We start from the raw sequence: 23260 nt of genomic DNA, 5'->3' as shown, positions 1-23260 counted from the left end.
TTCGAATGTCACCATCGACCTCGCTTGTCTTGTGGTTATTTGTTATCGTGCGAATATTGTGAGGCAAGCGTTGTCACCCTGTTGCTACTGTGCATCAAAAATTATTCTGATTATTGTCTCACCGGCCACACCGTCGCTCGCCAGATTCAATTAAACGCAAACATCAAAATGGACGGCGCGCCATTACTTTGAAGGACCTCTTGGCTTTTGTTTCGCTTCAAAGCTCTGATGTCGTCAAGGGGGGATATTGGGTTGGTTGCTCCGATATGCTATGTTGACCCTGAATTACAATACTCAATTAATTGTGACTGAGCGACGGCATATCTAAACATTCACACTAATTGATCGAGGACATTTTTCTAACAATGCAGAAAGCATAATGTCAGAAATAAATCTACAGCATGTCGGCTTCTTGTGGATTTTTTTTTAAATAAGGTGCACAGCATTGGGGTTCTTATCACTCAAACCCAACAGATTTTTTTATTAGTTTGTTCGACAGGCGACGTGAACTTTAATTATAGCTGATTTTTATCGGCTTAACCAGCCTGATGATACGAGCATCGTGTAAATGTCACCATTTCTTTAATTACACCTTGGGACAATTGTTGTCAATGACAGTTTGATTTTCTGGATGTCTTCTCTTATGTCGACTAATTGTCTCGCTCTCTTGGGAATCGATCCGATTTGATCCGAAGCTCCATGACGTGGAAAGAGGTTTCATCATTGTCGCAACAATTTAAACCAAGACGATTGCGGCTTAATCTCTGCCTCAACCGATAAGAGCACAAGCCGCTATTCATATGTTAAAAACTCAATATAGAGATGAGGAAAAATAGTATCGTGCCACCTTACAACGAACTAGAATGACACTCAACTGAGCGCAGGCCTACTTCAAGACAAAATTCCTCTGGATTAGCCCAAAATATATCATAGAGGCGGCCCGGTAGTCCAGTGGTTAGCACGTCGGCTTCACAGTGCAGAGGTAAAGGGTTCGATTCCAGCTCCGGCCTCCCTGTGTGGAGTTTGCATGTTCTCCCCGGGCCTGCGTTGGTTTTCTCCGGGTGCTCCGGTTTCCTCCCACATTCCAAAAATATGCGTGGCAGGCTGATTGAACACTCTAAATTGTCCCTAGGTGTGAGTGTGAGCGTGGATGGTTGTTCGTCTCTGTGTGCCCTGTGATTGGCTGGCAACCGATTCAGGGTGTCCCCCGCCTACTGCCCGAAGACGGCTGGGATAGGCTCCAGCACCCCCCGCGACCCTAGTGAGGATCAAGCGGTTTGGAAAATGGATGGATGAATATATCATAGAGATAAAAGTCAACTGTATAGCATGCAAAAAAAACGTTGGTAAACGTCTTGGCACGTTTTTGGACGCTTCAACTTCCTCTCTTGCCGAATATCAGGGAACTCTGTAGGCTGCAAAAGATGCCCAAAATAACAGCTGGTAAATTCAAATGACTGCATGCGTTTCTCCAAAACAGACTGCTGGGCATCTGTTGTGGACACAGATTTCTATGTCGGATAAATTGTTGCATTAAATCTACAAACTGTCATGCATTAAGTTTGGATTTTGTTTTTACAAACCAAAACACGAGATTTTAAAAGGCTTGTGTCGATGTAGATTTGAAGAAATCTCTCTGCCGGGTCGATTTAAAAAAAAAACAACAGTTTGACGCACAATAAGAAACGTTACCGTCCGTAGTCCTTTATGGCGTACCTTAAAAACTTTCCAGTGAGATGTAAAAGGAGACGTGACAGACAGAGGAATCCAATCGGCTTTTCTGAGAAATGACTGCGCTGTGCTTCATAACTTTTCTTCAAACAAGCACTGAGTAAAAGCAGAAACCTTGCCTCCACTCACACGCGTCTACAGTGAATGTCTTCCTATCATGCTTTTTTTTTTCAATCTTTATTCATGGAGGACATGCTGACCATAACAGATGCTCGATTCCTTACTGACAGAGCTCGCAAGCATCAAGAGCAACTCATCACCACTCTCTCTTTGCATCTCTTTCAGACAATGCTGAAGGATGACTCCCTGCTGCTCATACCCAATGTCCTGAAGGTGTTTTTGGAGAATGGACAAATAAAGTCCTTTACCTTTGATAGCCGCACAACTGTGAGGGTAAGTGCCACTATGGCGAATAATTTAGACAGGAGTCTCATCCACAGGGTGTGACTGTTGGCAAAATTACAAATATCTTTGATGAGACTGTTTCTCCACTGGGTCCGAAATTATGATAGTGACTTTCAGAACCTGTCAATGGCATCTATTAACCACCCGTCCTCCCAGGGCCAGTTCGCCCAAGAGGCGAGTTAGAGAGATGCTCATAGTGGCGCGGACTCAAGGGGGACCCAAAATTGTCGAAGAATTCACCTTCAATATAATTACTGCATTTTCAAAATGAATTATGACTAATCTTGATTATAATTCAAAAGAATAGAGGAACACATTGAAATGAATATAAACAATTAAATGAGCGAAGATGAATTATTTTGAAATCAACATTGCTGCCCAGGCAGAGCAGCAGTTTCTGCACTGTGGATCACCTGCATTGAATTAACTCTTGAGTGCCCACATCGGTGTCTGGACATTTCAGAATTTATGACGGTGTTTGCTGCATTTTAAATGATGTATGAAAATATGAGGATTCGATAGTTGAGTAGCAAATTTGAACTACCGGAATCAAAAATACCAAAGGGCAATTAGAACTTGGACATTACTTATTTCATGTTAAACTCGTTTGTTGATGAGAAAAGTGAAACATGAGTCGCTCGAATTGTTTATTATGTTTCTGTAAGGGCAGATCCCGGGAGGTTAGTTGATCGAAAAGTAGATCTTCGATCCAAAAAGTTTGGGCACCCCTGTCATAAACAGTATACACAGTAGTAGATGTGGTTGTGTTATGCATCTATTAGATCACAGGTGTCAAACTCAGGTCCTGGAGGGCCGCTGTCCTGCATGTTTTCCACGTCTCCTTGTTGCAACACACCTGATTCAAATGATCAGATCATCAGCAAGCCCTGCGGAAGCCTGACATTGAACCTGGTGTGTTGCAATAGGGAGACTTGCAGGACAGCAGCCCTCCAGGACCTGAGTTTGACACCTATGTACTTGATGGAGCTACGCTAATACAATACAGCTTTATTTATGTTGAGCAAGGGTAGGGAACTCCAGCTCCTCGAGAGTCACGTCCTGCCTGTTTTAACCCCCCACACCCTACTCCAACACACCTGCTTCAAATGATCAACTCATCTGCAAGCCCTGTATGAGCCTGAAACGATCATGATCAATTGAATCAGGTGTGTTGGAGTAGGGCGAGATCTAAAACAGACACGATATGACTCTTGAGGATCCGGAGTTCCTTACCGCTGAGAGTGAGCTTTCACAACCTCTGCAGCAGTAACAAGGCGCTTTACAGACCATTTAAAATACTACGTCCAATAAATCAGAATATTGACCCATACATAAGGTGCTTTGGATTATAAGGTGCACTGTCATTGAATGCTTTAAGGTGTGCCTTATAGTCAAGTCAAGTCAACAGTATTTATAGAGCACTTTCAAACAGCCATCGCTGCATACAAAGTAGTGTACATGGCGCAAGTTAACATGCACAATAAACAGTAAGACAAATCGGTAATAAAGGGGGTAGAAAGCACCAAACCGTAAAATCAAGAACAAATCTAAGTCATGCTGAGTCGAATGCCAAAGAATACAAGTGAGTTTTGAGGTTATAGTGCGAAAAATACAGTAATTCAAATGTAAATGAACCTCATTGCCAGGGAGAGACTAAGGTAAGGAATGAAACTTCTGAATAGTAAATTTAAAAAAGAAAGGGATAAACAAATGAAAAGCGTTGCTTGATCAATGAATAAAAACCCGTGGATGAATGACTCTTCAGTGTGGAAGCTGAACATACTTAACAATCATTAACCCTGAACATCAAACAGTCAACAAAGACTTCAATTTAAAGCAATGCTCAATAAATATAATTACAAATGATAATACAATGTAAAAAAAAAGTCTGTTGGAATTACATAAGAAATTATTGGCATGGAAGCACGCAATAAAATTATTTCAGGTCACTTCAATAAAGCTGGACGTCACAACAGCAAGAAAATTGCATGATTTGTTTGACATTAATGAAAGAAATGATTCCATTTTATATTTTAAATTGTGTGATATTATCTAATGAATTAATGGCAATGTTAAAGATTCGACTCCTGTGTAAATTGTGGATGAAGGGGATCGCCATGTAAAATCTCTCCTGGGGCGCCACTGTAAGTATGAAGGAGCCTTCAGGTGCGCCGGCAACTTACATCCGCCTTTGCCGACGCAATGTAACAAACTGTTTATCACAAGTGCTGTTGATCACAAGTGCTGACCACATGACAGGTTCTCTGGAAACTCTCTGGTTCTGAGTTGTCCTTTTCTGTTTCCCAACACTGAAACTTTCACAAATGAGATTAAGAGCCGACCTAAAGCATAAAAGGAATTTGCTCTGACTTTATGTCGTTCCCCAAGAAGAATGTGACATCTCTGAACACTCATTAAATCGGCTTAGATTTCATGAATCTGCTCATAGCAGGAGACAAAGGGGGAAACCAGAAACTGCTTTTACATTAAAGGAGAGATAAAAACGGTCCCTGTCAGAGTAATTAAATGGAATTTCAGCATAATAGGAAGGCGTGGATCAATAAGGAACACTGCGGATGAAATCAATGGCGCCGCAGAACATACACTTGCATGGACACGGCTTTCCTGCAGCATTCGAGGCTCCAAGTCATACAATTTTGTGGCCCGGTTGATGGGACGACTTTTTCGACATTTACGGCAAACCCTACAAGTTCCTACGGTAAAAGTGCTCGTCTTTGCTTTTAACAGATAGCAATTGCTCATGATTAGAACAAGAGCAAGAGCTTCAAAGTACATTAACCTATCAGTGCAACAAGATCTTTCATGACTAACAAAAGTAAACATCATCAATTGAAACAAATCTGCCTGAGAGCTAAAGTTTGACCGCAACTGTCAAATATTTAGTATGTACTAACTGCACGGAATTGTAACGATACAAGAAAGCTCTCCATTGCTCAAGATGACAGAAATGACACTGAAGTATCGGATAAGGAGGCACCCGCCACAATGATATCACAATGACAAAGCAGCGTGAATAAAAAATACTATGCAAACAAGTTGGAAATTGCTTCCATAAATCAAAGTATTTGTCGAAATCTTCTCTTGTTAAAATATTTTTTGGGCTAATCGGTTCCCACCGTTTTTCCATCCAGGATGTGATCTCCTCCCTGCAGGACCGCCTCTCACTGCGCTACATTGAGCACTTTGCCCTCGTGCTGGAGGCTGGTGGCCTTGACCAGTGTCAAAAGTTACTTCTGCTGCAGGAGAACCAACCCTTGACACATGTAAATACAACATGCGTAAAAAATATTTGATCTAACTACAGTGGAACCTATGAAGTCAAACATAATTTGTTCTCGTTGATTTCCAGGTTGTTCATAAATCAAATTTCCTTTCAGAGGGCATGTAAAACTCACCTTCTTAATTGTGTCGGCAATGTTTCAAGTAAAGTTTAACACTTCCGGTTGTCAGAAAAGAGATGTGAACCACTGTAATATACAACTAAAATAAAATAATACGCCAGTACTCAACCTTTGGCAACACCAGAACAGACCCAACGGGCCTGATTTACTGTTTTGCAGATGCAACAACAGGAACATACTTGATTGCTAATGCATACAGATATCAAAACTACCTGCGCTAACTATCAAATGAGACCCATGTAACACGACCTGGTAAGATGTTTTCAATCGAAATAGCATCCCGAACTGTAGAAGGCACTTTTCACTTCCTGGCTGAATGTTTTCTTCGTACTGTTTTTTTTTGTAATTGACATGTTTATACCGTATTATACATCGTAGTTTGTGGCTATTTTATTACCACAAACTACCGTGATAATGTCCAGATTTGTTATGTCCCTCGAGGTTTGTTGAAACGAGCTTCGACTCGAATATAATTTGTCTCTGAAATTGTTATAAGTACCCCTCACCTTACAACGAAGACTAATTTCTCTGAAGTTTTTTTAAAAGTTTGTCACAGAAAATTTTGAAGTGCTTCAGTTTACCCGAAATATTGAAAGAATATATATATATAAATAAATGAGTGAGCCACTGCCACCTTCTGTAGTGCATGTGCAACTACACCAGGTCACACGCATCCCCAGGCAATGCTTTGCATTTTGTTTTCTGACTGTACCCGATGTGAACTAAACCATGATGTCAGAACTAAGGTATGAACCGAATTGTGGCCTACCATTAGACCTACAGCAATTATACGATCATATCGTTAAAACTGGTCACATGAGAGCAAACAAAACTACGACAAAACCAAGTTTGGCACCCCTGTTTTTGATGCTCACTGAGCATAAGTCTCACAAGAATTCCTGACATATGACTGCACACGATCGTGGTTTGAATGGTTAGATTTTGTAATTATAATTTCCTCAAAACGTTTGTTTGAACTTCAAATTGTCCCACTTTTGGCGTGTTCAATTTTTGAGATTCCACCGTACGACTACCGAGACTACGTGAGATGCATTTTAAATGCCGTCGCCCCTGTTCAACTATGAAAATAAGACCGCAAGCGATTTATTCTGTCTTTCCGCAGGTGGTGCACCGAACCTATTTTCAAGGAATGAAGTGTCTGTTTCGCATCTGCTTCTTCCCCAAGGACCCAGCAGACCTGTTGAGACGGGACCCTGCTGCATTTGAGTACCTCTACATTCAGGTAAATCACTGGATGAAGACGGATCCAATTGGCAGCCATTCAGCTTCATAATGTTGTTGGAGATCTGTCCCTGACGACTCAGACCTAGGACACCACATTCAATCAGAATCACATTTACTTCTACAGTACTGTATATGTAACATGATAACCAATTCGGAAGTTTTATCAATGAGCATAGGCGATTGATAGACGAACTGATAGACGAATGGCATGACTCAGAGGCGGGTCACAGTGTTTAATGGTGCTGTTTGCGATTAGCAGTGTTCTGAGAATTACATATCATGTTCCCACAGAATCGCAATGATGTAATCAAGGAACGCTTTGGCATGGACTGGAAATCTGACATCACGTTACGATTAGCCGCTCTCCATATCTACATCACTGTGTCCTCAGCAAGGCCAAATCAGAAGATCTCTCTGAAGCACGTAGAGTAAGTTCACACTAAAAAAAGAGACGTCATCAAAACGTGAAGTGTCTTTTATTTTTATCCTTGTGTACTATTCAGTCGAGCTGACAAATAAAATCGATCCTCTGAAGTTGCATGCCATCGTCACACATGATCCTAAGAATAACAACAGCTCAGAAAACAATAAATATTGCAATGACACATTTGGAAAGTATTGACAATGCTTCACTTTTTCCACATTTTGTTCAGTTCAGTTCCAAAATTGAATAAATTCATTTCCCCCTCATGATTTTACACACAACACCACATAACGACCATGTTTTATTTTATTTTTGAAAATGTATTACCAATAAAAACAAAGAAATCACATGTACAGAGGTTTTCACAGATTTTGCCACCAAGCTCAAAATTGAACTTGGATATAACATGTTTCCACTCATCATCTTTGAGGGGTTCCTACAGCTAATTGGTGTCCACTTCTGGTATCACAGTTGTAAATGCATGTCAGAGCACAAACTAAGCATGACCTCAGAGACAGTATTGTCTGGAGGCACAAATCTTGGGAAGGATACAGTAAAATGTCTGCGGCTTTAAAGTTTCCAATGAGCACAGTGGCCTCCATCATCCATACACGGTAGAAGTTCCTCACAAGCTTCCTCGAGCTGGCCATCCGTCTGAGTTGAGCAATCAGGGGTGAAGGGGCCTCAGTCAGTAAGGTATCTAATAACCAGAAGTCCTCTGTGGATAGAGGGGAACCTTCCAGAAGGACAACCATCTCTGTAGCACTCTGTCAATCAGTTTGCTAAAAGGCACTTGAAGGAGTCTCAGACCTGGACAAAGACAATCCTGCACTCTGGTCTGATGAGACAATGATTGAATACTTTGGCGTGAATGCCGGATGTCGAAATCAGGCACTGCTCATCACCTGACCAATACCACCCCTTCCATGAAGCATTGTGAGGGCAGCATCATTGATGAAAGATGAGAAAAATATGAATGCAACAATGTGAAGTGGCATCCTGGGTGAACACATGTTCCATAGTGCTCAGGATCTAAGACTGGAGCCAAAGTTTAACTCCCAACAGAACAACAACCCTAAGCATGCAGCCAAGACCACCAAATTTCAGGACAACCATGTGAATGTCCTTGAGTGATCCAGAGCCCAGACTTGCATCCACTCGAAAATCACTGGAGAGGTTTGAAAATGGCATTGCTCCATTTCTCCCCATCCAACCTGATGAAGCTTGATAATTGCTGCAAAGAGCAAAACCGCCCAAGGATGTATGGGGCTCTCTGCTTGGCTCTCGATGAAGGCGGACGCTTTTTGCACTGCTCCTCCTGCCCTCACGCCACCCTTTCCGTGCTCGCCACTTAGTCCTTGTGCTGTCTTTGTCTAACTTTTTTTTCCTAGCCTCCTACCATATTTTTCATCCGAAGAACTAACCATGGAATTAGTTGGCTGGTCTCTCGATGTAATCGACAAATTTTTTTCGACGAAAAGAGCGGGCAGTGGGGAGCCTGCTTGCCCTCCGGGGACACTTGCTGCCGGATACGCCCTGGATCCATGGAGAAAGTGGAGACCGGTGTGCCTGGCAGTACTGTCCGTGGAGGATGTGGAAGACATCTACATTATTGGCCTTTTGATAACATGTATGCTGCTGTTTGGTGTTGGCAACTTTCTGTTCTATCGCAAAATTCAACCGACGTGAGCGGCTCTATTGGAAGTGAAGAAGCTGCCTGTCACTCCGGATGGCTTGGCGCGAATGTCCAACACTCAGACTCAAGCGGTGACTGAGCTCAACCGCAATATTGTTGTGGTTTTGGAGCGAATCCGCGCGATCGACAACACCATGGAGAAGTTGGAATCCGCGCTGCGGAAAGAATTTTTGGATCCGACTGATCGGCGCCAGTGAGGAGATACAGACCAAGGACTCAAGGCTGTCTGGAATTGTTGCCGGCCGTCCCTCCAAAACAAACAACGCTATCTGGCCTTTCCCCTGGATGGAAGTACGCATGGAGTCTAGGGCCCCCACCGCCACCCCCCTCCTTCTCGGCCATGGACTGATAAGCCGGGACTGTCTTCATAATGAGCAGACCCCAACGAAGCAGCTATGACCTGTACACGCATACACATACAGAACTGGACAACCACACGCGCATACACATCCTTGTTATCACCGTCTTCATCGCTCCCATTCTTTTTCCCCCGTGACATAGTTCGATATGCGGAGCGCAACGGTGACCGTGCAGCTGGTCATTTCGGCCGCGTCACGGTTACCCCCCTCTTCTCAACTCCCCCCCCTTCCCATTCATCCTCCCCCCTTATTACATGTTGTTTCTTGTGACTTGTTGTAACTGTCATATGCTTATTTATGTGTTAGGGTCTTTTTTATCCTGGACTTAAATTATCCTCGGAAGAGGATAGTTCGAGAGTTTCGTTCGCGAACGAGCCGGCTCCTAGTTCACTTTCAAGTGAACGATGGTAGCTGGCTCCCACCTCATTGGGAGCCGGTTCGTCATTGGGAGCCGGAAGGGGAGGGTCACACGCACACACACGCGCGCGCTGCAGTTTAGAGAAGTGGGAGGGGTTAGAGAAAATATGAAATATGGATTCATTTCAATTTAATTGGTAGTACAAAGGCAGCATGTAGACTGCAAGGTTAAAATATCCCATAGATCAGGCTCCACAAATAACCTGCACAGGCACATCAGAAATGTCCACCCATCAGTACAATTTGAAGAGAAAAGACAAGCAAGGGAACCAGCTATTAATGAAGGTGCTAGTGTGTCTGCAACTGTTGCTGCTGCTGCAATGTCACAACTGCCTTAGATGTAAAACCCAGAGCTGTATGAGCCACTTTATGCAAAAAGCTATAAAACCAGCAAAACAGAACACAATTGACGAGGAACTGGGTAAAATGATTGCAAGGGATTTTCATCCATTTTGTGTAGGCTGTGTGTTGTCGCAACATCTGTCCCCTCAGAGAGAATCTTCTCCAAAACAGGGCAAATATTAACAGAGAGGAGAAACAGGATCGACCCGTCAAAGCTGAGGTACTCGGTTTTTCTTCATGCCAATCTTTGCTAAAGACAAGCTAAAACCTTTACCTGGATGCTGCTTTTTTTCTTTTTGTTTTACAAATTTTAATTTATAATTTGTTGTGTGGTATTCAAAGCTTACTTATGTTGTTTTACTGTAAATAGTTAAAAGCTTATAAATATACACATTCAGAGATTGGAACTTTTTGATGACCTTGTTTTGAGATGGGTCTTTGTACTTTGGTTTTATTTTTGTAGCACTCCATGTTGAGTATGTTCAAAAGAATATAAAGCCATATAAATAATAAATATTTGAAATAATGTCTATTTTTTGCATTAGTACTTCATTTTACACATAATATTACGTTATTTTTGGTATTAAATTAATTTAAGCAACAAAAAAAACTGAGGAGCCATTTGGGAGCCGAAAGAGCTCTCTAGAAGGAGCCGGAATTCCCATCACTACTCCCTACCCAGCGTTTTCCTTTCTGAATTCTGATTGTAATTTACCCATTACGGAACAAATAAAGGATATCTTAATCTTAATCTTATGTGCCAATCTTGTGGCAGCATATTGAAAAAGATTCGAGGTTGTACATGTTGCCAAAGGCGCATCAGCAAAGGTTTCAGCACAGGCTGTGAATACTTACATTGTGGATATGGGATGTATTAATGTTTTATTTTTAATACATTTGCATAAAGAAAAACGTCATTATTGGATATTGGGTGTATAATTCTGAAAAAAATATTCCACAACAAAATGCAACAATAATATTGAAAAAGTGAAATTCTGTGAATACTTTCCAGATGCAGTGTAGATTTTTTTGTTTTGTTTTTTTTCAGAATTACTTAACCTTCAGGGATCAATTATCTATCTATCTATCTACCTATCTATCTATCTACCTATCTATTTTTATAGCGATCTATCTAGCCATCTAAAGTAGGAACATTCTTAAAAGGAATTTAAAAAATGAGAATTTGCTGAATTACTAAGCAGACTCACATTTGTGTTATGGCTAAGCAACATGACTCAAGTAAGTTAAAATATGACAAAAAAAGGTGATGTCTAGTTAAAAACAAAGTTTCATGATGGCAAGATTTTGTCACTAGAGGGGCACTCCGTCATCTGTCAAAACAAATCGCTGATGCACCTCGTCATGTGTGAACATGTTATACATCTTTTAAAAGCTGAGTTTCTGGAGATTTGAATGGTACCCTACATGTTACAATTGTCAAATTTGAACTGGAACTTGGGGAGACCTCAAGCTTTGATCCCGGAGTGTTTTCAAGTCCTAATCAACATTCTAAATCCATTTTCAAGGCAGAAATTGTGAAAATAAATTAGACGAACATAAGATTCGCCTTTTTCTTCTGTTTTTGAACATCCATAGTTCAGTGACAGGAGCATTTACACAGATTCTTACTGTATGGGAGAAATATTCATAATGATAACCATCCATCCATCCATCCATCATCTACCGCTTATCCGGGGCCGGGTCGCGGGGGCAACAGCTTTAGCAGGGAAGCCCAGACTTCCCTCTCCCTAGCTACTTCTTCCAGCTCTTCCCGGGGGATCCCGAGTCGTTCCCAGGCAAGCTGGGTGACATAGTCTCTCCAGCGTGTCCTGGGTCTTCCTCGGGGCCTCGGGGGCATGACCGGAACACCTCACCGGGGAGGCGCTCAGGAGGCATCCGGATCAGATGCCCAAGCCACCTCATCTGGCTTCTCTCGATATGGAGGAGAAGCGGCTCGACTCTGAGCCCCTCCCGGATGACCGAGCTTCTCACCTTATCTCTAAGGGAGAGCCCGGACACCCTGCGGAGAAAACTCATTTCGGCCGCTTGTAACCGGGATCTCGTTCTTTCGGTCACGACCCATAGCTCGTGACCATAGATGAGGGTTGGAACGTAGATCGACCGGTAAATTGAGAGCTTCGCCCTTTGGCTCAGCTCCTTCTTCACCACGACAGACCAATACAACGTCCGCATCACAGCAGACGCTGCACCGATCCGCCTGTCGATCTCCCGCTCCTTTCTGCCCCCACTCGTGAACAAGACCCCAAGATACTTGAACTCTTCCACTTGGGGCAAGATCTCCTCCCCGACCCGGAGGGTGCACTCCACCCTTTTTCGACTGAGGACCATGGTTTCAGATTTGGAGGTGCTGATCTTCATCCCAACCGCTTCACACTCGGCTGTGAAACGCTCCAGTGAGAGTTGGAGAGCCCTGTTTGAAGGAGCCAACAGCACCACATCATCTGCAAAAAGCAGGGATGCAATACTGAGGCTCCCAAAACAGACCCCCTCAACGCTTCGGCTGTGCCTAGAAATTCTGTCCATAAAGGTTATGAACAGAATCGGTGACAAAGGGCAGCCTTGGCGGAGTCCTACCCCCACTGGAAACGATTCCGACTTACTGCAATGCGAACCAAACTCTGACATCGGTGGTATAGTGACCGAACAGCCCGTATCAGGGGGTTCGGTACCCCATAACCTCGAAGCACCCCCCACAGAACTCCCCGAGGGACACGGTCAAACGCCTTCTCCAAACCCAAACTATGCTGATCCTCCATATGATTCAAGAACAGCTACAAATTTACTTTGGGTGCACCTTTTTTCAGGTGTTTTTGACAAATTTGCCCTCAGCCTAAAGCAGGCATGCTCAGCTCCGGGCCTGGAGGGCCACCATCCTGCCTGTTTTCCTTACCGCCCGGCTGCAACACACCTGATTCAGGTGATCAGTTCATCAGCCAGCTCTGAAGCAGCATTAGAATGATCCTGATGATTTGAATCAGGTGCGTGTCTCCTGGGAGAGCTGGAAAACAGGCAGGACACCGGCCCTTGAGAACCGACTTTGGACACCCCTGGCCTAAGGGGTTAAAGGCCACCCTGCCCATGGATGGCTTTGGCAATGAATTGCATTTATTTTGCTGAGTAATGCATCACATTCACCACTGATATTTAGTTCATTCTTTAAAACCTCAACCTAGCAAATAATCAGCTTGTGCAATCATCCACAGTGGCTGTAATAACTTACACTGACAATGGAGGCTGAAAACGAGCCTCAGTGACATTCTTACGTAAATTCTCTCTCAGTCTCTGTTTAGTTATTCTATTCTTGTTTTTATTTATCTTGTATACACGAAATACTTTTTCTCTGTCACAGAAAGGAATGGGGACTAGAACCTTTTCTTCCGCTCACTCTGCTCCCAACGGTCAAGGAGAAGAATGTTTGCAAGATTCTGTCACAGTTGTTGAAGACCTACCAGCATCCGCCACCATCCGGCAGCAAGGTGATAATTCTGATAAACACAAAACACTTGTTGTAAACCTGAGGCAAACACAGGCTAAAACCCGACATTCTCACTCCACATCCATGTTGTACAATCAACCATAAAATAATCAATGAGGGGAGTTCATATGTGCTTGCCCATGAGTGAGGCCTTATCAATGATGTGACAACAGTGGTATTTAAGAACATCCATATTGGGCCACCAAATCAATTAAGGGCACATCGACATGTAAAAGGAATGCTTAATTTATTGCGATTGGCTAGGAACCAGTTCAGGGTTTACCCTGCCTACCGCCCGAAGACTGCCTGGATATATCGATGCATGAAGCAGAAATGTGACAACTGTAATGAATTTATAGGAATTTTTTTTTTTTGCAGAAAATATTTGCTTGGGTGCTCGATTAAAAAGACCAAAGACAACCCCCCCCCACACTTTTTTCTAAAAGAAAAAAAAGTTGATTAACTATGCTCGAGAACATAGGAAAGCCCTCAAGGGCCATCAGTAAACTTGACTTTTTCATACTACTGTGTTTCTTGGCATGTAGCACTGTTACAGAAAAACAAACCCACTGTAGTTTATAGTCTGCCTGGTCAGTCTGGATAAGAGCCAACTATAGCTCTGAAAAGCTTACCATAGGATGCAACTGTTGCATAAGCGCTCGTTATGATTGTGCATGTGTGGCGCAACAGTACAACCGTGATGGCATGGTGATAAAAATGATGTTTTGTCACTACCTTGACAGGTCCCTCCTCTTCAAGGAAAGCTGCAGTACTTGCGTGTCCTCAACGATCTTCCACCTTTTGGAGGAATATTGTTCAATACGGTTGGACTGGTAGTACAATTGAAGTCTTTTTATATGATAACAGAAGAACCGCAATTGCCAGCCCTTTGGTATTTTGTCAGTGAAACTATTTGACGAAAATATATATTGTGGGTTTGCCTACACTAGGATGAAAAACAATCAGCCACAACATTACTGGTGGGTCCTCGACATGGCATCAGTCATGTGATCGACCTGAAAAACAACCTGACAACAGTTCTGACCGAGTTTAGTCGGATATCGAAGATCCAGCTCTATCGAGAAAGCCAAGGTGTGGCTCGTGTTGAGGTTTCAATCCACGAATGCAAGGTATGACACAATCCTGCAAGTTTTGTTTCAAGGATGTGTTAAATACAATGACGTACTCCTTGCGTTATTTTTTGCCTGCAACCACCATGCAGCCCTTGGTGCTACTCATGGAATGGCCGGATGCCAGTAACTTTGCATGCCTCATCTCTGGCTACTACAAACTGTTTGTCGACCCCAAAAGGAACATCTACTTCAGGATCTCTGGTCAGTTTCATCTGAGCAAGACAGGTATGTTGGAAGGCGTCTTGATCTATCGTGGCTCATTCCAGACTAGAATTCTGCCCCGGAATATAATTCATGTTCTAAAACATTCAACCCGTTGTAAATCACAAGTGAACACTGGATCGCCTCACATGAAACAAATCACATTGTCAGAATACAGCATATTGGTCGGCGTACATGACATTTGATGGCTTGAGTTTTCAGCGATTGAAATAACAGGCAGCGGTTGAATCAACATCCCACGGCAACATACTCTGTCTGTCACCATCTTGGCTCATCAGAATGAGATACTCATTCCTTTTCCAGCCAGCCAACCATAACATTACAAGAGTTCTAGTGTGCAACCTTTTGCTGTAACCACTAACATTTGCTGGAGCATGAACAAATCCACTGCTTTATACTGTGTCTACCTGTGGTCTGCATACGAGAAGGGTTATCATACCATCACATTCCACTCGAATCTAACCCTCAAAACTCAAAAATATTTCAACGTTCAACATTCATCATCGAAATAACAAATACGCCCCATGAGACCATCAGCTGTCCGCCTCTGCTTTCCCATCTGGATCTTCTTAAAATAAACTCATTTTAAATGCCTCAAAATCTTCACTGCTCTGACAATTCTATCCCCAGATTACAGGAGCTCCCACCATTCACACCCACGTTCTGGGGCAACCGGCTTACCAAGTGGAGGGCGGAGAGGGGACGAGAGCGAAAGCTTGCACAGGGAGTCAGGGTCTTCAAGAGCCGTAGCCCCTGCAGAGTCTCAGCATCTAGGTCTGTGCCATTTCCACCTTCAAGAACAACAGTTTCAGGAACTCCAAGCACACCCTGAAGCCGAGCTTGACATCAATGAGAACTGTATTTCCCAGGAGGCCACTGACCGGCCCCGCACCAAGTCAGACCCTACGCGGCAGAATACAGAGGCAGTAGCTGTGGTGACACCAAACCCACAGGTGGAGAATGCCGGATTCAGAATCCGTGCCCAAACATTGGCTCAATCCCAAAAATCACCATGGTACTTTTGTGACTCCTGCAAAGACAGGCACAAAAATGAGGAACGAGGAAACGCAGGGAAAACTTGCTTGAGTGCTTGCGCTTCCAGAAAAGGGGGTGGAGTTGATCTCATGGCCCTGCCACCCCCTGGCAATGAAGAAGATGAGGAGGAGGAGGAGCAGGAGGAGGAGCCACCCAACGGAGCTGAAAAGCTGCAACCACCACAACCTGCGATTGCTGCCCCACCACCTGGCTTCAGAGACAACAGCTCTGATGAGGATGACTCAAAGAGACGGAAGAAGGCTCCAACCAGTGCCAGGACTGATGCCGCCACTGTGAAACAGCAACATATTAAGGAGGATGTGCCTGTGACACTTATTGATAATGTCGCCACAAGAACAGTCCGAGATCATGCACAGGAACTTGATGATGCATTGGTATCCACCTTACAAGCTCTAGAAGCTTTGGCAGCTTCTGAGGACTACCCCCATCACCACCAGCAGCCAACACAGACTGCAGGTCAACAACCTCAGTCATGCTATGGTCCACACCAGGGATGTCCAACTCCGGTTCTCCAGGGCCCCTATCCAGCATGTTTTCCATCTCTCTCTCTCTCTCTCTCTCTCTCTCTCTCTCTCTCTCTCTCTCTCTCTCTCTCTCTCTCTCTCTCTCTCTCTCTCTCTCTCTCTCTCTCTTTCTATTTCATCCAACATAACTGATTCTAATCAGCAGCATAATCAGCAAGCGCTGAGAAGCCTGATAATGTTCCTGATCATATCAATCAGGCACGTTGGAAGTGGGAGACATTTAAAAAATGCCGGACAGGGGACCTTGAGGACCCAAGCTAGGCACCCCTGGTCTACACCTCGGCAACAGTAATCTGCTTATCACACTATAGAACATCCCCCTTTCTTTTCGCTACAGTGAAATAGCAGCCAAATCTCTTAGCCGCAAAAACACATCATAAAACGTGGAATCATTAAGGATCATACTTGGACAAATTAGTGACAAACTGAGCCTCATCAAAAATGAGAGCAAACCGGATACAAGAGACAAAAGTCTTAATAAGCCACAACACTCGGTAACACAACTCCATGCAAAGGTCACCCAACTAATTATTATTTTCTACTAGGAATATTATACAGGTTTATCTTGGCACATCTCAAACAAATGCATTGCACGGAAAAGGCACGATTCTCTCTCTGGGCCACAAAAGCCCCATAATGCAGTGATCACTGCAAGGGGCAAAAACTCATACTTGAAGGCATTTTAGGGAAAAGTTTTTGGTCAAATTTCTGCTTGAATAATAAAAATCTTTTTTAATAGTAACTTCATCACAGTATCTATTCGCGCTTGCATCATGATCGTCCTATTAATGTACTTTTGTCTTACTCCTCAGGGCTTATTGTCCTGGCTGCTATTACACCAGAATCGTCGTTGGATTCAGGACATGAAACCAATTCTTCTGAACTGACAGATGTTTCTGAGATGGTCTCGGCAATGAAGCAAAGCCAAAACCAAGCCTACCTGCTAACACACCATATCAATAAGGAAAGCCGCCTCTGCCGCCGTGATTTTCCCCTAGCTATCCCCGGCTGCACAGCAAAGACAATCGGGACAGGGGCATTTTCTGTGGGTCAGATCCGCGCTGGATGTCCTCCCAAGCAAGTAATCCTCAGTAAGACTGTTCCCTTTAAAGTCAGCCCCAGTCAAGACTCTGGGGTTGTCAGTGTTGTCACAGAGCAGAGAGGCAATCAAGATCCCATTCCGAATGAACAGACACCAGAAGTGAAAGCAAACTTTGCCTCTACTAAAGCAAGCATCCCTGATCCCCTCCTTAAATTACCCGAAGAACTTAAAGTGTCGGCTGTTTCACCTTCAGCTCCAGTCACAAAAGATCCAAAGCTATCCAGCGCTTCTGGGGAGACACAGAGGCGAAATCTCCTCAACACCGCGAAGGAGAAGTCAACACCATCTGTTCATACAGACAAAGCCTCGTCCGTTCTCTTATCCGTGGACAGGACTGCCTCAGCCAAGGTTCCCCAAACTATGTGCCAAGATGCCGAGACTGCCTCGAACGAGACCATGAAGCCTGCAAGTTCGACAGAATTTCTGCCAGTCGATGATCTCTTCTGCACGTGCCCAGTGCAACAGGAACCTGGGAGCCAGTTAAGGATGAAAGATCCGCAGGTTCAGAAGGTAGTGGTGTTTCAAACCTCATCACCGACGGATGATGAGCGACTTCGCGCCAAAGGCCTCTTTATGGCGAATAGCAAAGAAAATACACTCAGAATGGGCGTAGAGTGCAGTTTGACAAAACCTAGTCCGACAGTACAAACAAAGTATTCTCCTCTCTTTCCTCCAACAGCAGAAAGAAAAGAAGCTAAGAGCACACTAGATGGCGCCCTTGGCAAATCCCATTCTGAATCGCAGATATGTGCTACAAAGTCATTATCGAATTTAGAAGACAAAACACAGAGCCCGTCTTTGGAGAGAGTGTGTACAGTACCAACTAAAGAATCAAAGAAAGTAGGGGCTGTAAAGTGGAAGTCCCAGCGCAGTGTCCCCTTTTTGAGCATCAGAAACTTACTTTCAGCGACGTTCCCAGCGAGAATGAGAAGGGAAACAGATGAGCGGAGGGCACAGCTGCAAAAGGTTCGTCAGTATGAGTTGGAGTTCTTAGAAGAGCTCCTGAGACCCAAGTCCTCGCAGGGAGAATTTTTACCCCAAGGATCCTCACCTGTACCCTCGGGGACTCCTTGTTCCTGTCAGCTACGCACCAGCCCTGTCCTGAAAGCACCGGGTATCTCCAGAGAACAGCGGCGAAGCTGTGACTGTAAGAGGATGTGTCGGGGGATGAGACTACCTGATACACCAGTTGGCTCCTCCACAACAGAAACGCAAAATCGAGGCAGGGAGAGAACGACCGCAAAGACGCCTCCGACAAACTCCAAAGCACCTCACAGTGATGGTGCTACCAGGCAAACTCAGAATTTAGAGGTCAAGACCGCACGAATACGTTCCATCAGCCTTGAGTCGAGGGAGCCCCGGGGGGAACAGGGCAGCTGCTTGCCCACCAGTACCTCACAAACAAACTACGTGGAAGCATCAGAAAATAAGAAGCTCCAGAGGCGATACAGCATCGGAGAGTTGGATAACAGTACTAACACGCCTGTTTATGCAGAGGTCAAGCCCAAAACCAAGAGTCTTGAGAAAGAGATGGAGCGAGTCAGAGCTACAGGATTAAGGCTGCCAACCCCGGTGGAGCCGGTTCATACACAGTCTCATCAGCTAGACGGAAAGGGGAAAAAAGCTGTCTTTTATATTCAGAGCAATGAGCTACTGTGCGAAAGTAAAGAAGAGAGCGGGGAGATGCTGCTGACGCTGCCCAGTGAAGACAGCGACGACAAGGATAAATGCTGTTCCTTCTGTTTCTGCTACCGGAAATTTGAGGCGGCAGATGAGAGCAGTGAGAAGGACGAGCTTTCGTACTCGATTCCGCTTCAGGTTCTTCCAGGCATGGAGCTGGACTCGAGTACATTTCCCGTTGTCAGCAAGACCTTGCAGGTTCTTCATGCAGAAGACTGCAGTGGAGAAGAAGACATAGAGAAAGAGCCACTGGCGCAAGAGATTGACCTTCGATCTTGCGGCACACTGGAGGGGAGCCTGGCGAGAGTTGAGGCTCTACACGGGAAATCCTTTAGCTTGCCTGATGGCTTCCTAAATGCCCAGTTGGATGCTAATGAGTTACTCGCCATCCTGCGTCAGTGTGCGATCAGTCCGCAAGCCGAGGGCGAGGCTCGTCTTCAGCCTTCACGGATTGCAGAGTACAAGCAGGAACTGGCAGTGCACTTCAAAGAATTCCAAGCATCCTGTCGCCGAGTGGCCAGCGTGGAAAAAAGCCCAACATGTATGCTTGCTGTTGTCACGGCCAGCTTTCAAGTGCTGTGCAATTTAACCCAGACCTTCATCAAAGTGGTCAGAGGGGTTCGCACGGAGACTCAAAGACAGCAGCTGTTAAGAAAAGTTGAGGAAGTAGCTATTAACTATACTTTGCTCCTTCGCGCAGCAGAAGAATCGATGGGACATTCAAGCAGCCTGCCGACAAAAACAGTTAGTCCTCAAGTGTCCTCTGACACCGATAAGATGAGCTCGCTCACTCGACCCATCAAAGTTCTTCCTGCCAAGTAAAGACAACTCCTGTGGGATTATGAGCCAATCCAAAACAAGCTCATTATGTATTCATTAATTGTTTACATTTTTACTGAATGTGCAATGGATACACGGCAATGAAGATTGCAATGCAGCTGTTCCATCCCATGTTTACAGGCCCTAGGTAGCCTTGTGGATATTGCTCTGAAATGTAAAGATACACTAAAATGCACAAAATGAATAGAATAGTTCAACAGGGCTAATCACCTCATCAGTATAAAATCAAAACAAATTAGTCAATATAACATGATATTTTATATGTAGTGTAAATTGGACTTGTGTCTACATAGAAAGAAATATATACAACATTTTGTGAAAAAAAAGGATCTATTTAAGAAGTAATAATTTAAAATATATATATGAAGTATATATGTATATATACAGTAGCTCTTATATATACAGTATATATACATATATATACAGTACATATAAAATTGTGTGTGTGTGTGTGTTCGCTCTGGACAAAAATATTTGGGATTTTAGCGAGTACTGTAGAATGCATAGTTTAAAGCAATGGTTGGTTAAATGATAACATGTTGGTATGTGGAGCTAAATGTTGTCATGAAAATGTGATGTTTCTGTTGGCTATGTCGCACAGACAGTACGTAAGACAGAAATGACATAGAGTTGGACAGTGAGACACACAACCGCAACATATTACACCGAGTCATGCCGATCCTGTTGGTATGCACACACCTGCAATGGGTATATCATGTAGCAGAGATCCAAGCAACACGCCTTTCCTCTGTACAATAACATCCGAATGAGAAGGTGTACCCTCATTACACTTAATTCACATGCATTTTACACCATTCTGCTTCATATGCCACTTGCATCTCACTACTCAATCATAATAAGCCGGTTCAATGTAAATGGCTATTCGGGCTCAATTACAACAGACAATGTTTTTTGCAACTGTGCAAAATCACTGTATACTGTACTGTAAAATATGATGTTGTTTTCAACGCGCCCTTCCACAACCAATGGCATAAGATGAATAGAACTTTGCACAGCTTCTGAATTTAGAACTCAAGTTGAACCATTGTGTAATTGAGTGTTTTTCTATCCCATCCTTAGCTGAAATATTCATTTGAGTCCGCAGTAGTTTTACATGATGATCATATCTAAAGCTTTTCAGAGAATCCCTTGTCATGTTAGGTTGTTAGGCGACAAATAAACTTGCTTTCTGTGTGCTGTTGTACATTGTGCAATCTAGGAAGTATATAAGAAACACACAAAGTAGTTTTCTATGTATTTTAATAAAACTAACACATCCGCCCTGCAGTGTCTGAAATCTTCTTTGTGTCTCACTCTCTTGTTCACACAAATGAATCAAAAAAGCTCTCAAAGGATGTGCTGACCCAACACTGTATGTACAATGGACACTGTTTCAAGTTCTGTGCAACAGAAGTGTGATCGCCACGCTTCTCATATTGATTCTCATTGTTTAAAAAAAAGTGTAATGCATATTTATACATACAAATGAAAATTACTCAATTGTTTTGTATTCCCTTTATGTCCATGGCCGTGTTCCGCAGGTTACTACATAAACGGTAGGATTCCTTTTATAAACTCAACATCCTCGAAATAAATCAATACCTTTCTGTACTTATTACTCATTATGCATATACTAAAAAAATTGACTGACAAAATCATGTTCACAAGCATTCTCTTGACATTGTCCTTCCTTTATTGTAGCTCTGGCATTTTTCATCAATGTATCCTGTGTTTTTGTTTAATTTTACCTTCATGAGTTCTCTTCTTTGGGAATATTTCATGGATGTGTTTTCTCTATTTCGATGGGGGTAAATAATACTCTGGCAATATGTAAAGTTCCATTCTACAAGGATATGTACTGCCCAGTATTGTAAGTGTAGATAGCGATACAAAATGCTTTTCAAGTATAAGATTTAGCTTCTGATTTAGACTAACTATAGTAGCATTGTAACATACAGACAAAAAAGAAAAGCTGATTCAAGAGAGTATATGCAAATAAAAAGCATGACAATTGTAATCTTTTATTTTTATAGACAAAATATATCAGACAATAATCTTGATACTATAATGAACATTTTTGTTTTGCTGTGTGCCTTTGTCATTCACAAAATGCCCTCCCCAATCGTGAAATTCATTGTTTTTTTTTATTACTGTTGTTTTTAAGAGCACCTTTACATTCCTGTCTTGTTTTCCTCTCCGTGATAGTCACCATGGTCTTCTGTCTGTGCTACCTCATGTTATGTTTTGAGAGAAATAAAGGACAACCAAGAAACTCCTTCAGATATATGGAAATTACATTTCATGGCAAAGATGTCTCACAGTTCATACACCAACCTTGAGCATAAATGTAATTGCATTGACAATATTTTATTATCAACAAGGTTTTGAACAGTCCGGAACGATTTGTTTGCAAAAGGAGCAGATTTCAAATTTTTGATCTACAGAGTGTTTAACCTCGGTCATAATATTAACAGAGACTAATTGGCTGCCATGATAATTAACAGTCTCGAGTCATGAAGAAGTCAAGCTATAAACTATATGAAAATCCATCCATCCATTTTCTAATCCGTTTATCCTCAAAAAACAAAAAAATTAATTAAATCACATCGCTTTTCCATCCTCACAAATCAAACGGTTAACAAAGCAGTTAAGAGGGATAAGACTGCTGGACTACTTAAAGTGGACTGAGAAAGCATGATGTTCTAGGGTGGCGGGCATGATGGAGTCTGTCCCAGCTGTCATTTGGCAATTGGCGGGGGACACCCTGAACTGGTTGCCAACCAATCGCAGGGAACACTTAGACGAAACACCCATCCGCACTCACGCTCGCACCTAGGGACAATTTGGAGTGTTCCATTAACCTGCTGTGCAGGTTTTTGGAATGTAGGACGAAATCGGAGTACCCGGAGAAAAGCCACGCAGGCACGGGAGAACATGCAAACTCCACACAGGAAGGCCGGAGCCGAAATCGAACCCTGCACCTCTGCATTGTGCTCAAGTTGCTACAATATCCAAAAAGCAGGTCGCCATAGAGGAAGATGACAGCAATCAATCCTCACACCCTTCTTCTAAATCTGTGGCACTTGACTTGACTTGAACACAGAAAAAAAATACACTATTAGTACTTGCTAAAGTACGCACCCTCGTCAGTATCTCTGCGACTTGT

At 43.3% G+C, this 23260-nt stretch overlaps 1 protein-coding gene and 1 long non-coding RNA gene across 12 annotated transcripts in view; one reads left to right on the top strand and one right to left on the bottom strand.

The window, feature by feature from the left end:
• frmpd3 (FERM and PDZ domain containing 3) overlaps window positions 1-21375 on the top strand; it is a 116418-nt gene extending 95043 nt beyond the window's left edge. For 7 of the 11 annotated variants that reach the window (XM_052058662.1, XM_052058671.1, XM_052058682.1 and 4 more), the window contains 10 exons: window positions 2017-2124; window positions 5289-5420; window positions 6682-6801; window positions 7095-7231; window positions 13412-13538; window positions 14281-14370; window positions 14488-14667; window positions 14760-14895; window positions 15523-16404; window positions 17285-21375. In XM_052058662.1, coding sequence (XP_051914622.1) covers window positions 2017-2124; window positions 5289-5420; window positions 6682-6801; window positions 7095-7231; window positions 13412-13538; window positions 14281-14370; window positions 14488-14667; window positions 14760-14895; window positions 15523-16404; window positions 17285-20076 — 4704 coding nt within the window. In that variant the 3' untranslated portion in view covers window positions 20077-21375. Of the gene's footprint in view, window positions 1-2016; window positions 2125-5288; window positions 5421-6681; window positions 6802-7094; window positions 7232-13411; window positions 13539-14280; window positions 14371-14487; window positions 14668-14759; window positions 14896-15522; window positions 16405-17284 lie in introns of those variants that run through there. The other 4 variants (XM_052058702.1, XM_052058739.1, XM_052058755.1 and 1 more) reach the window with 4 other exon arrangements.
• On the bottom strand, window positions 16493-16737 carry LOC127597910 (uncharacterized). The gene is made up of 2 exons (XR_007961804.1): window positions 16597-16737; window positions 16493-16522 (listed from the first exon to the last, which is right to left on the bottom strand). It is a non-coding gene; the product is annotated as an uncharacterized LOC127597910 (long non-coding RNA).
• Window positions 21376-23260: the final 1885 nt, after the last annotated feature.

This window comes from Hippocampus zosterae, chromosome 1 (genome assembly GCF_025434085.1).
Source record: "Hippocampus zosterae strain Florida chromosome 1, ASM2543408v3, whole genome shotgun sequence".
Classification (NCBI taxonomy): domain Eukaryota; kingdom Metazoa; phylum Chordata; class Actinopteri; order Syngnathiformes; family Syngnathidae; genus Hippocampus; species Hippocampus zosterae.
Note: the sequence above shows the minus strand (reverse complement) of the source record. Positions and strands in the feature narration are given on the sequence as shown.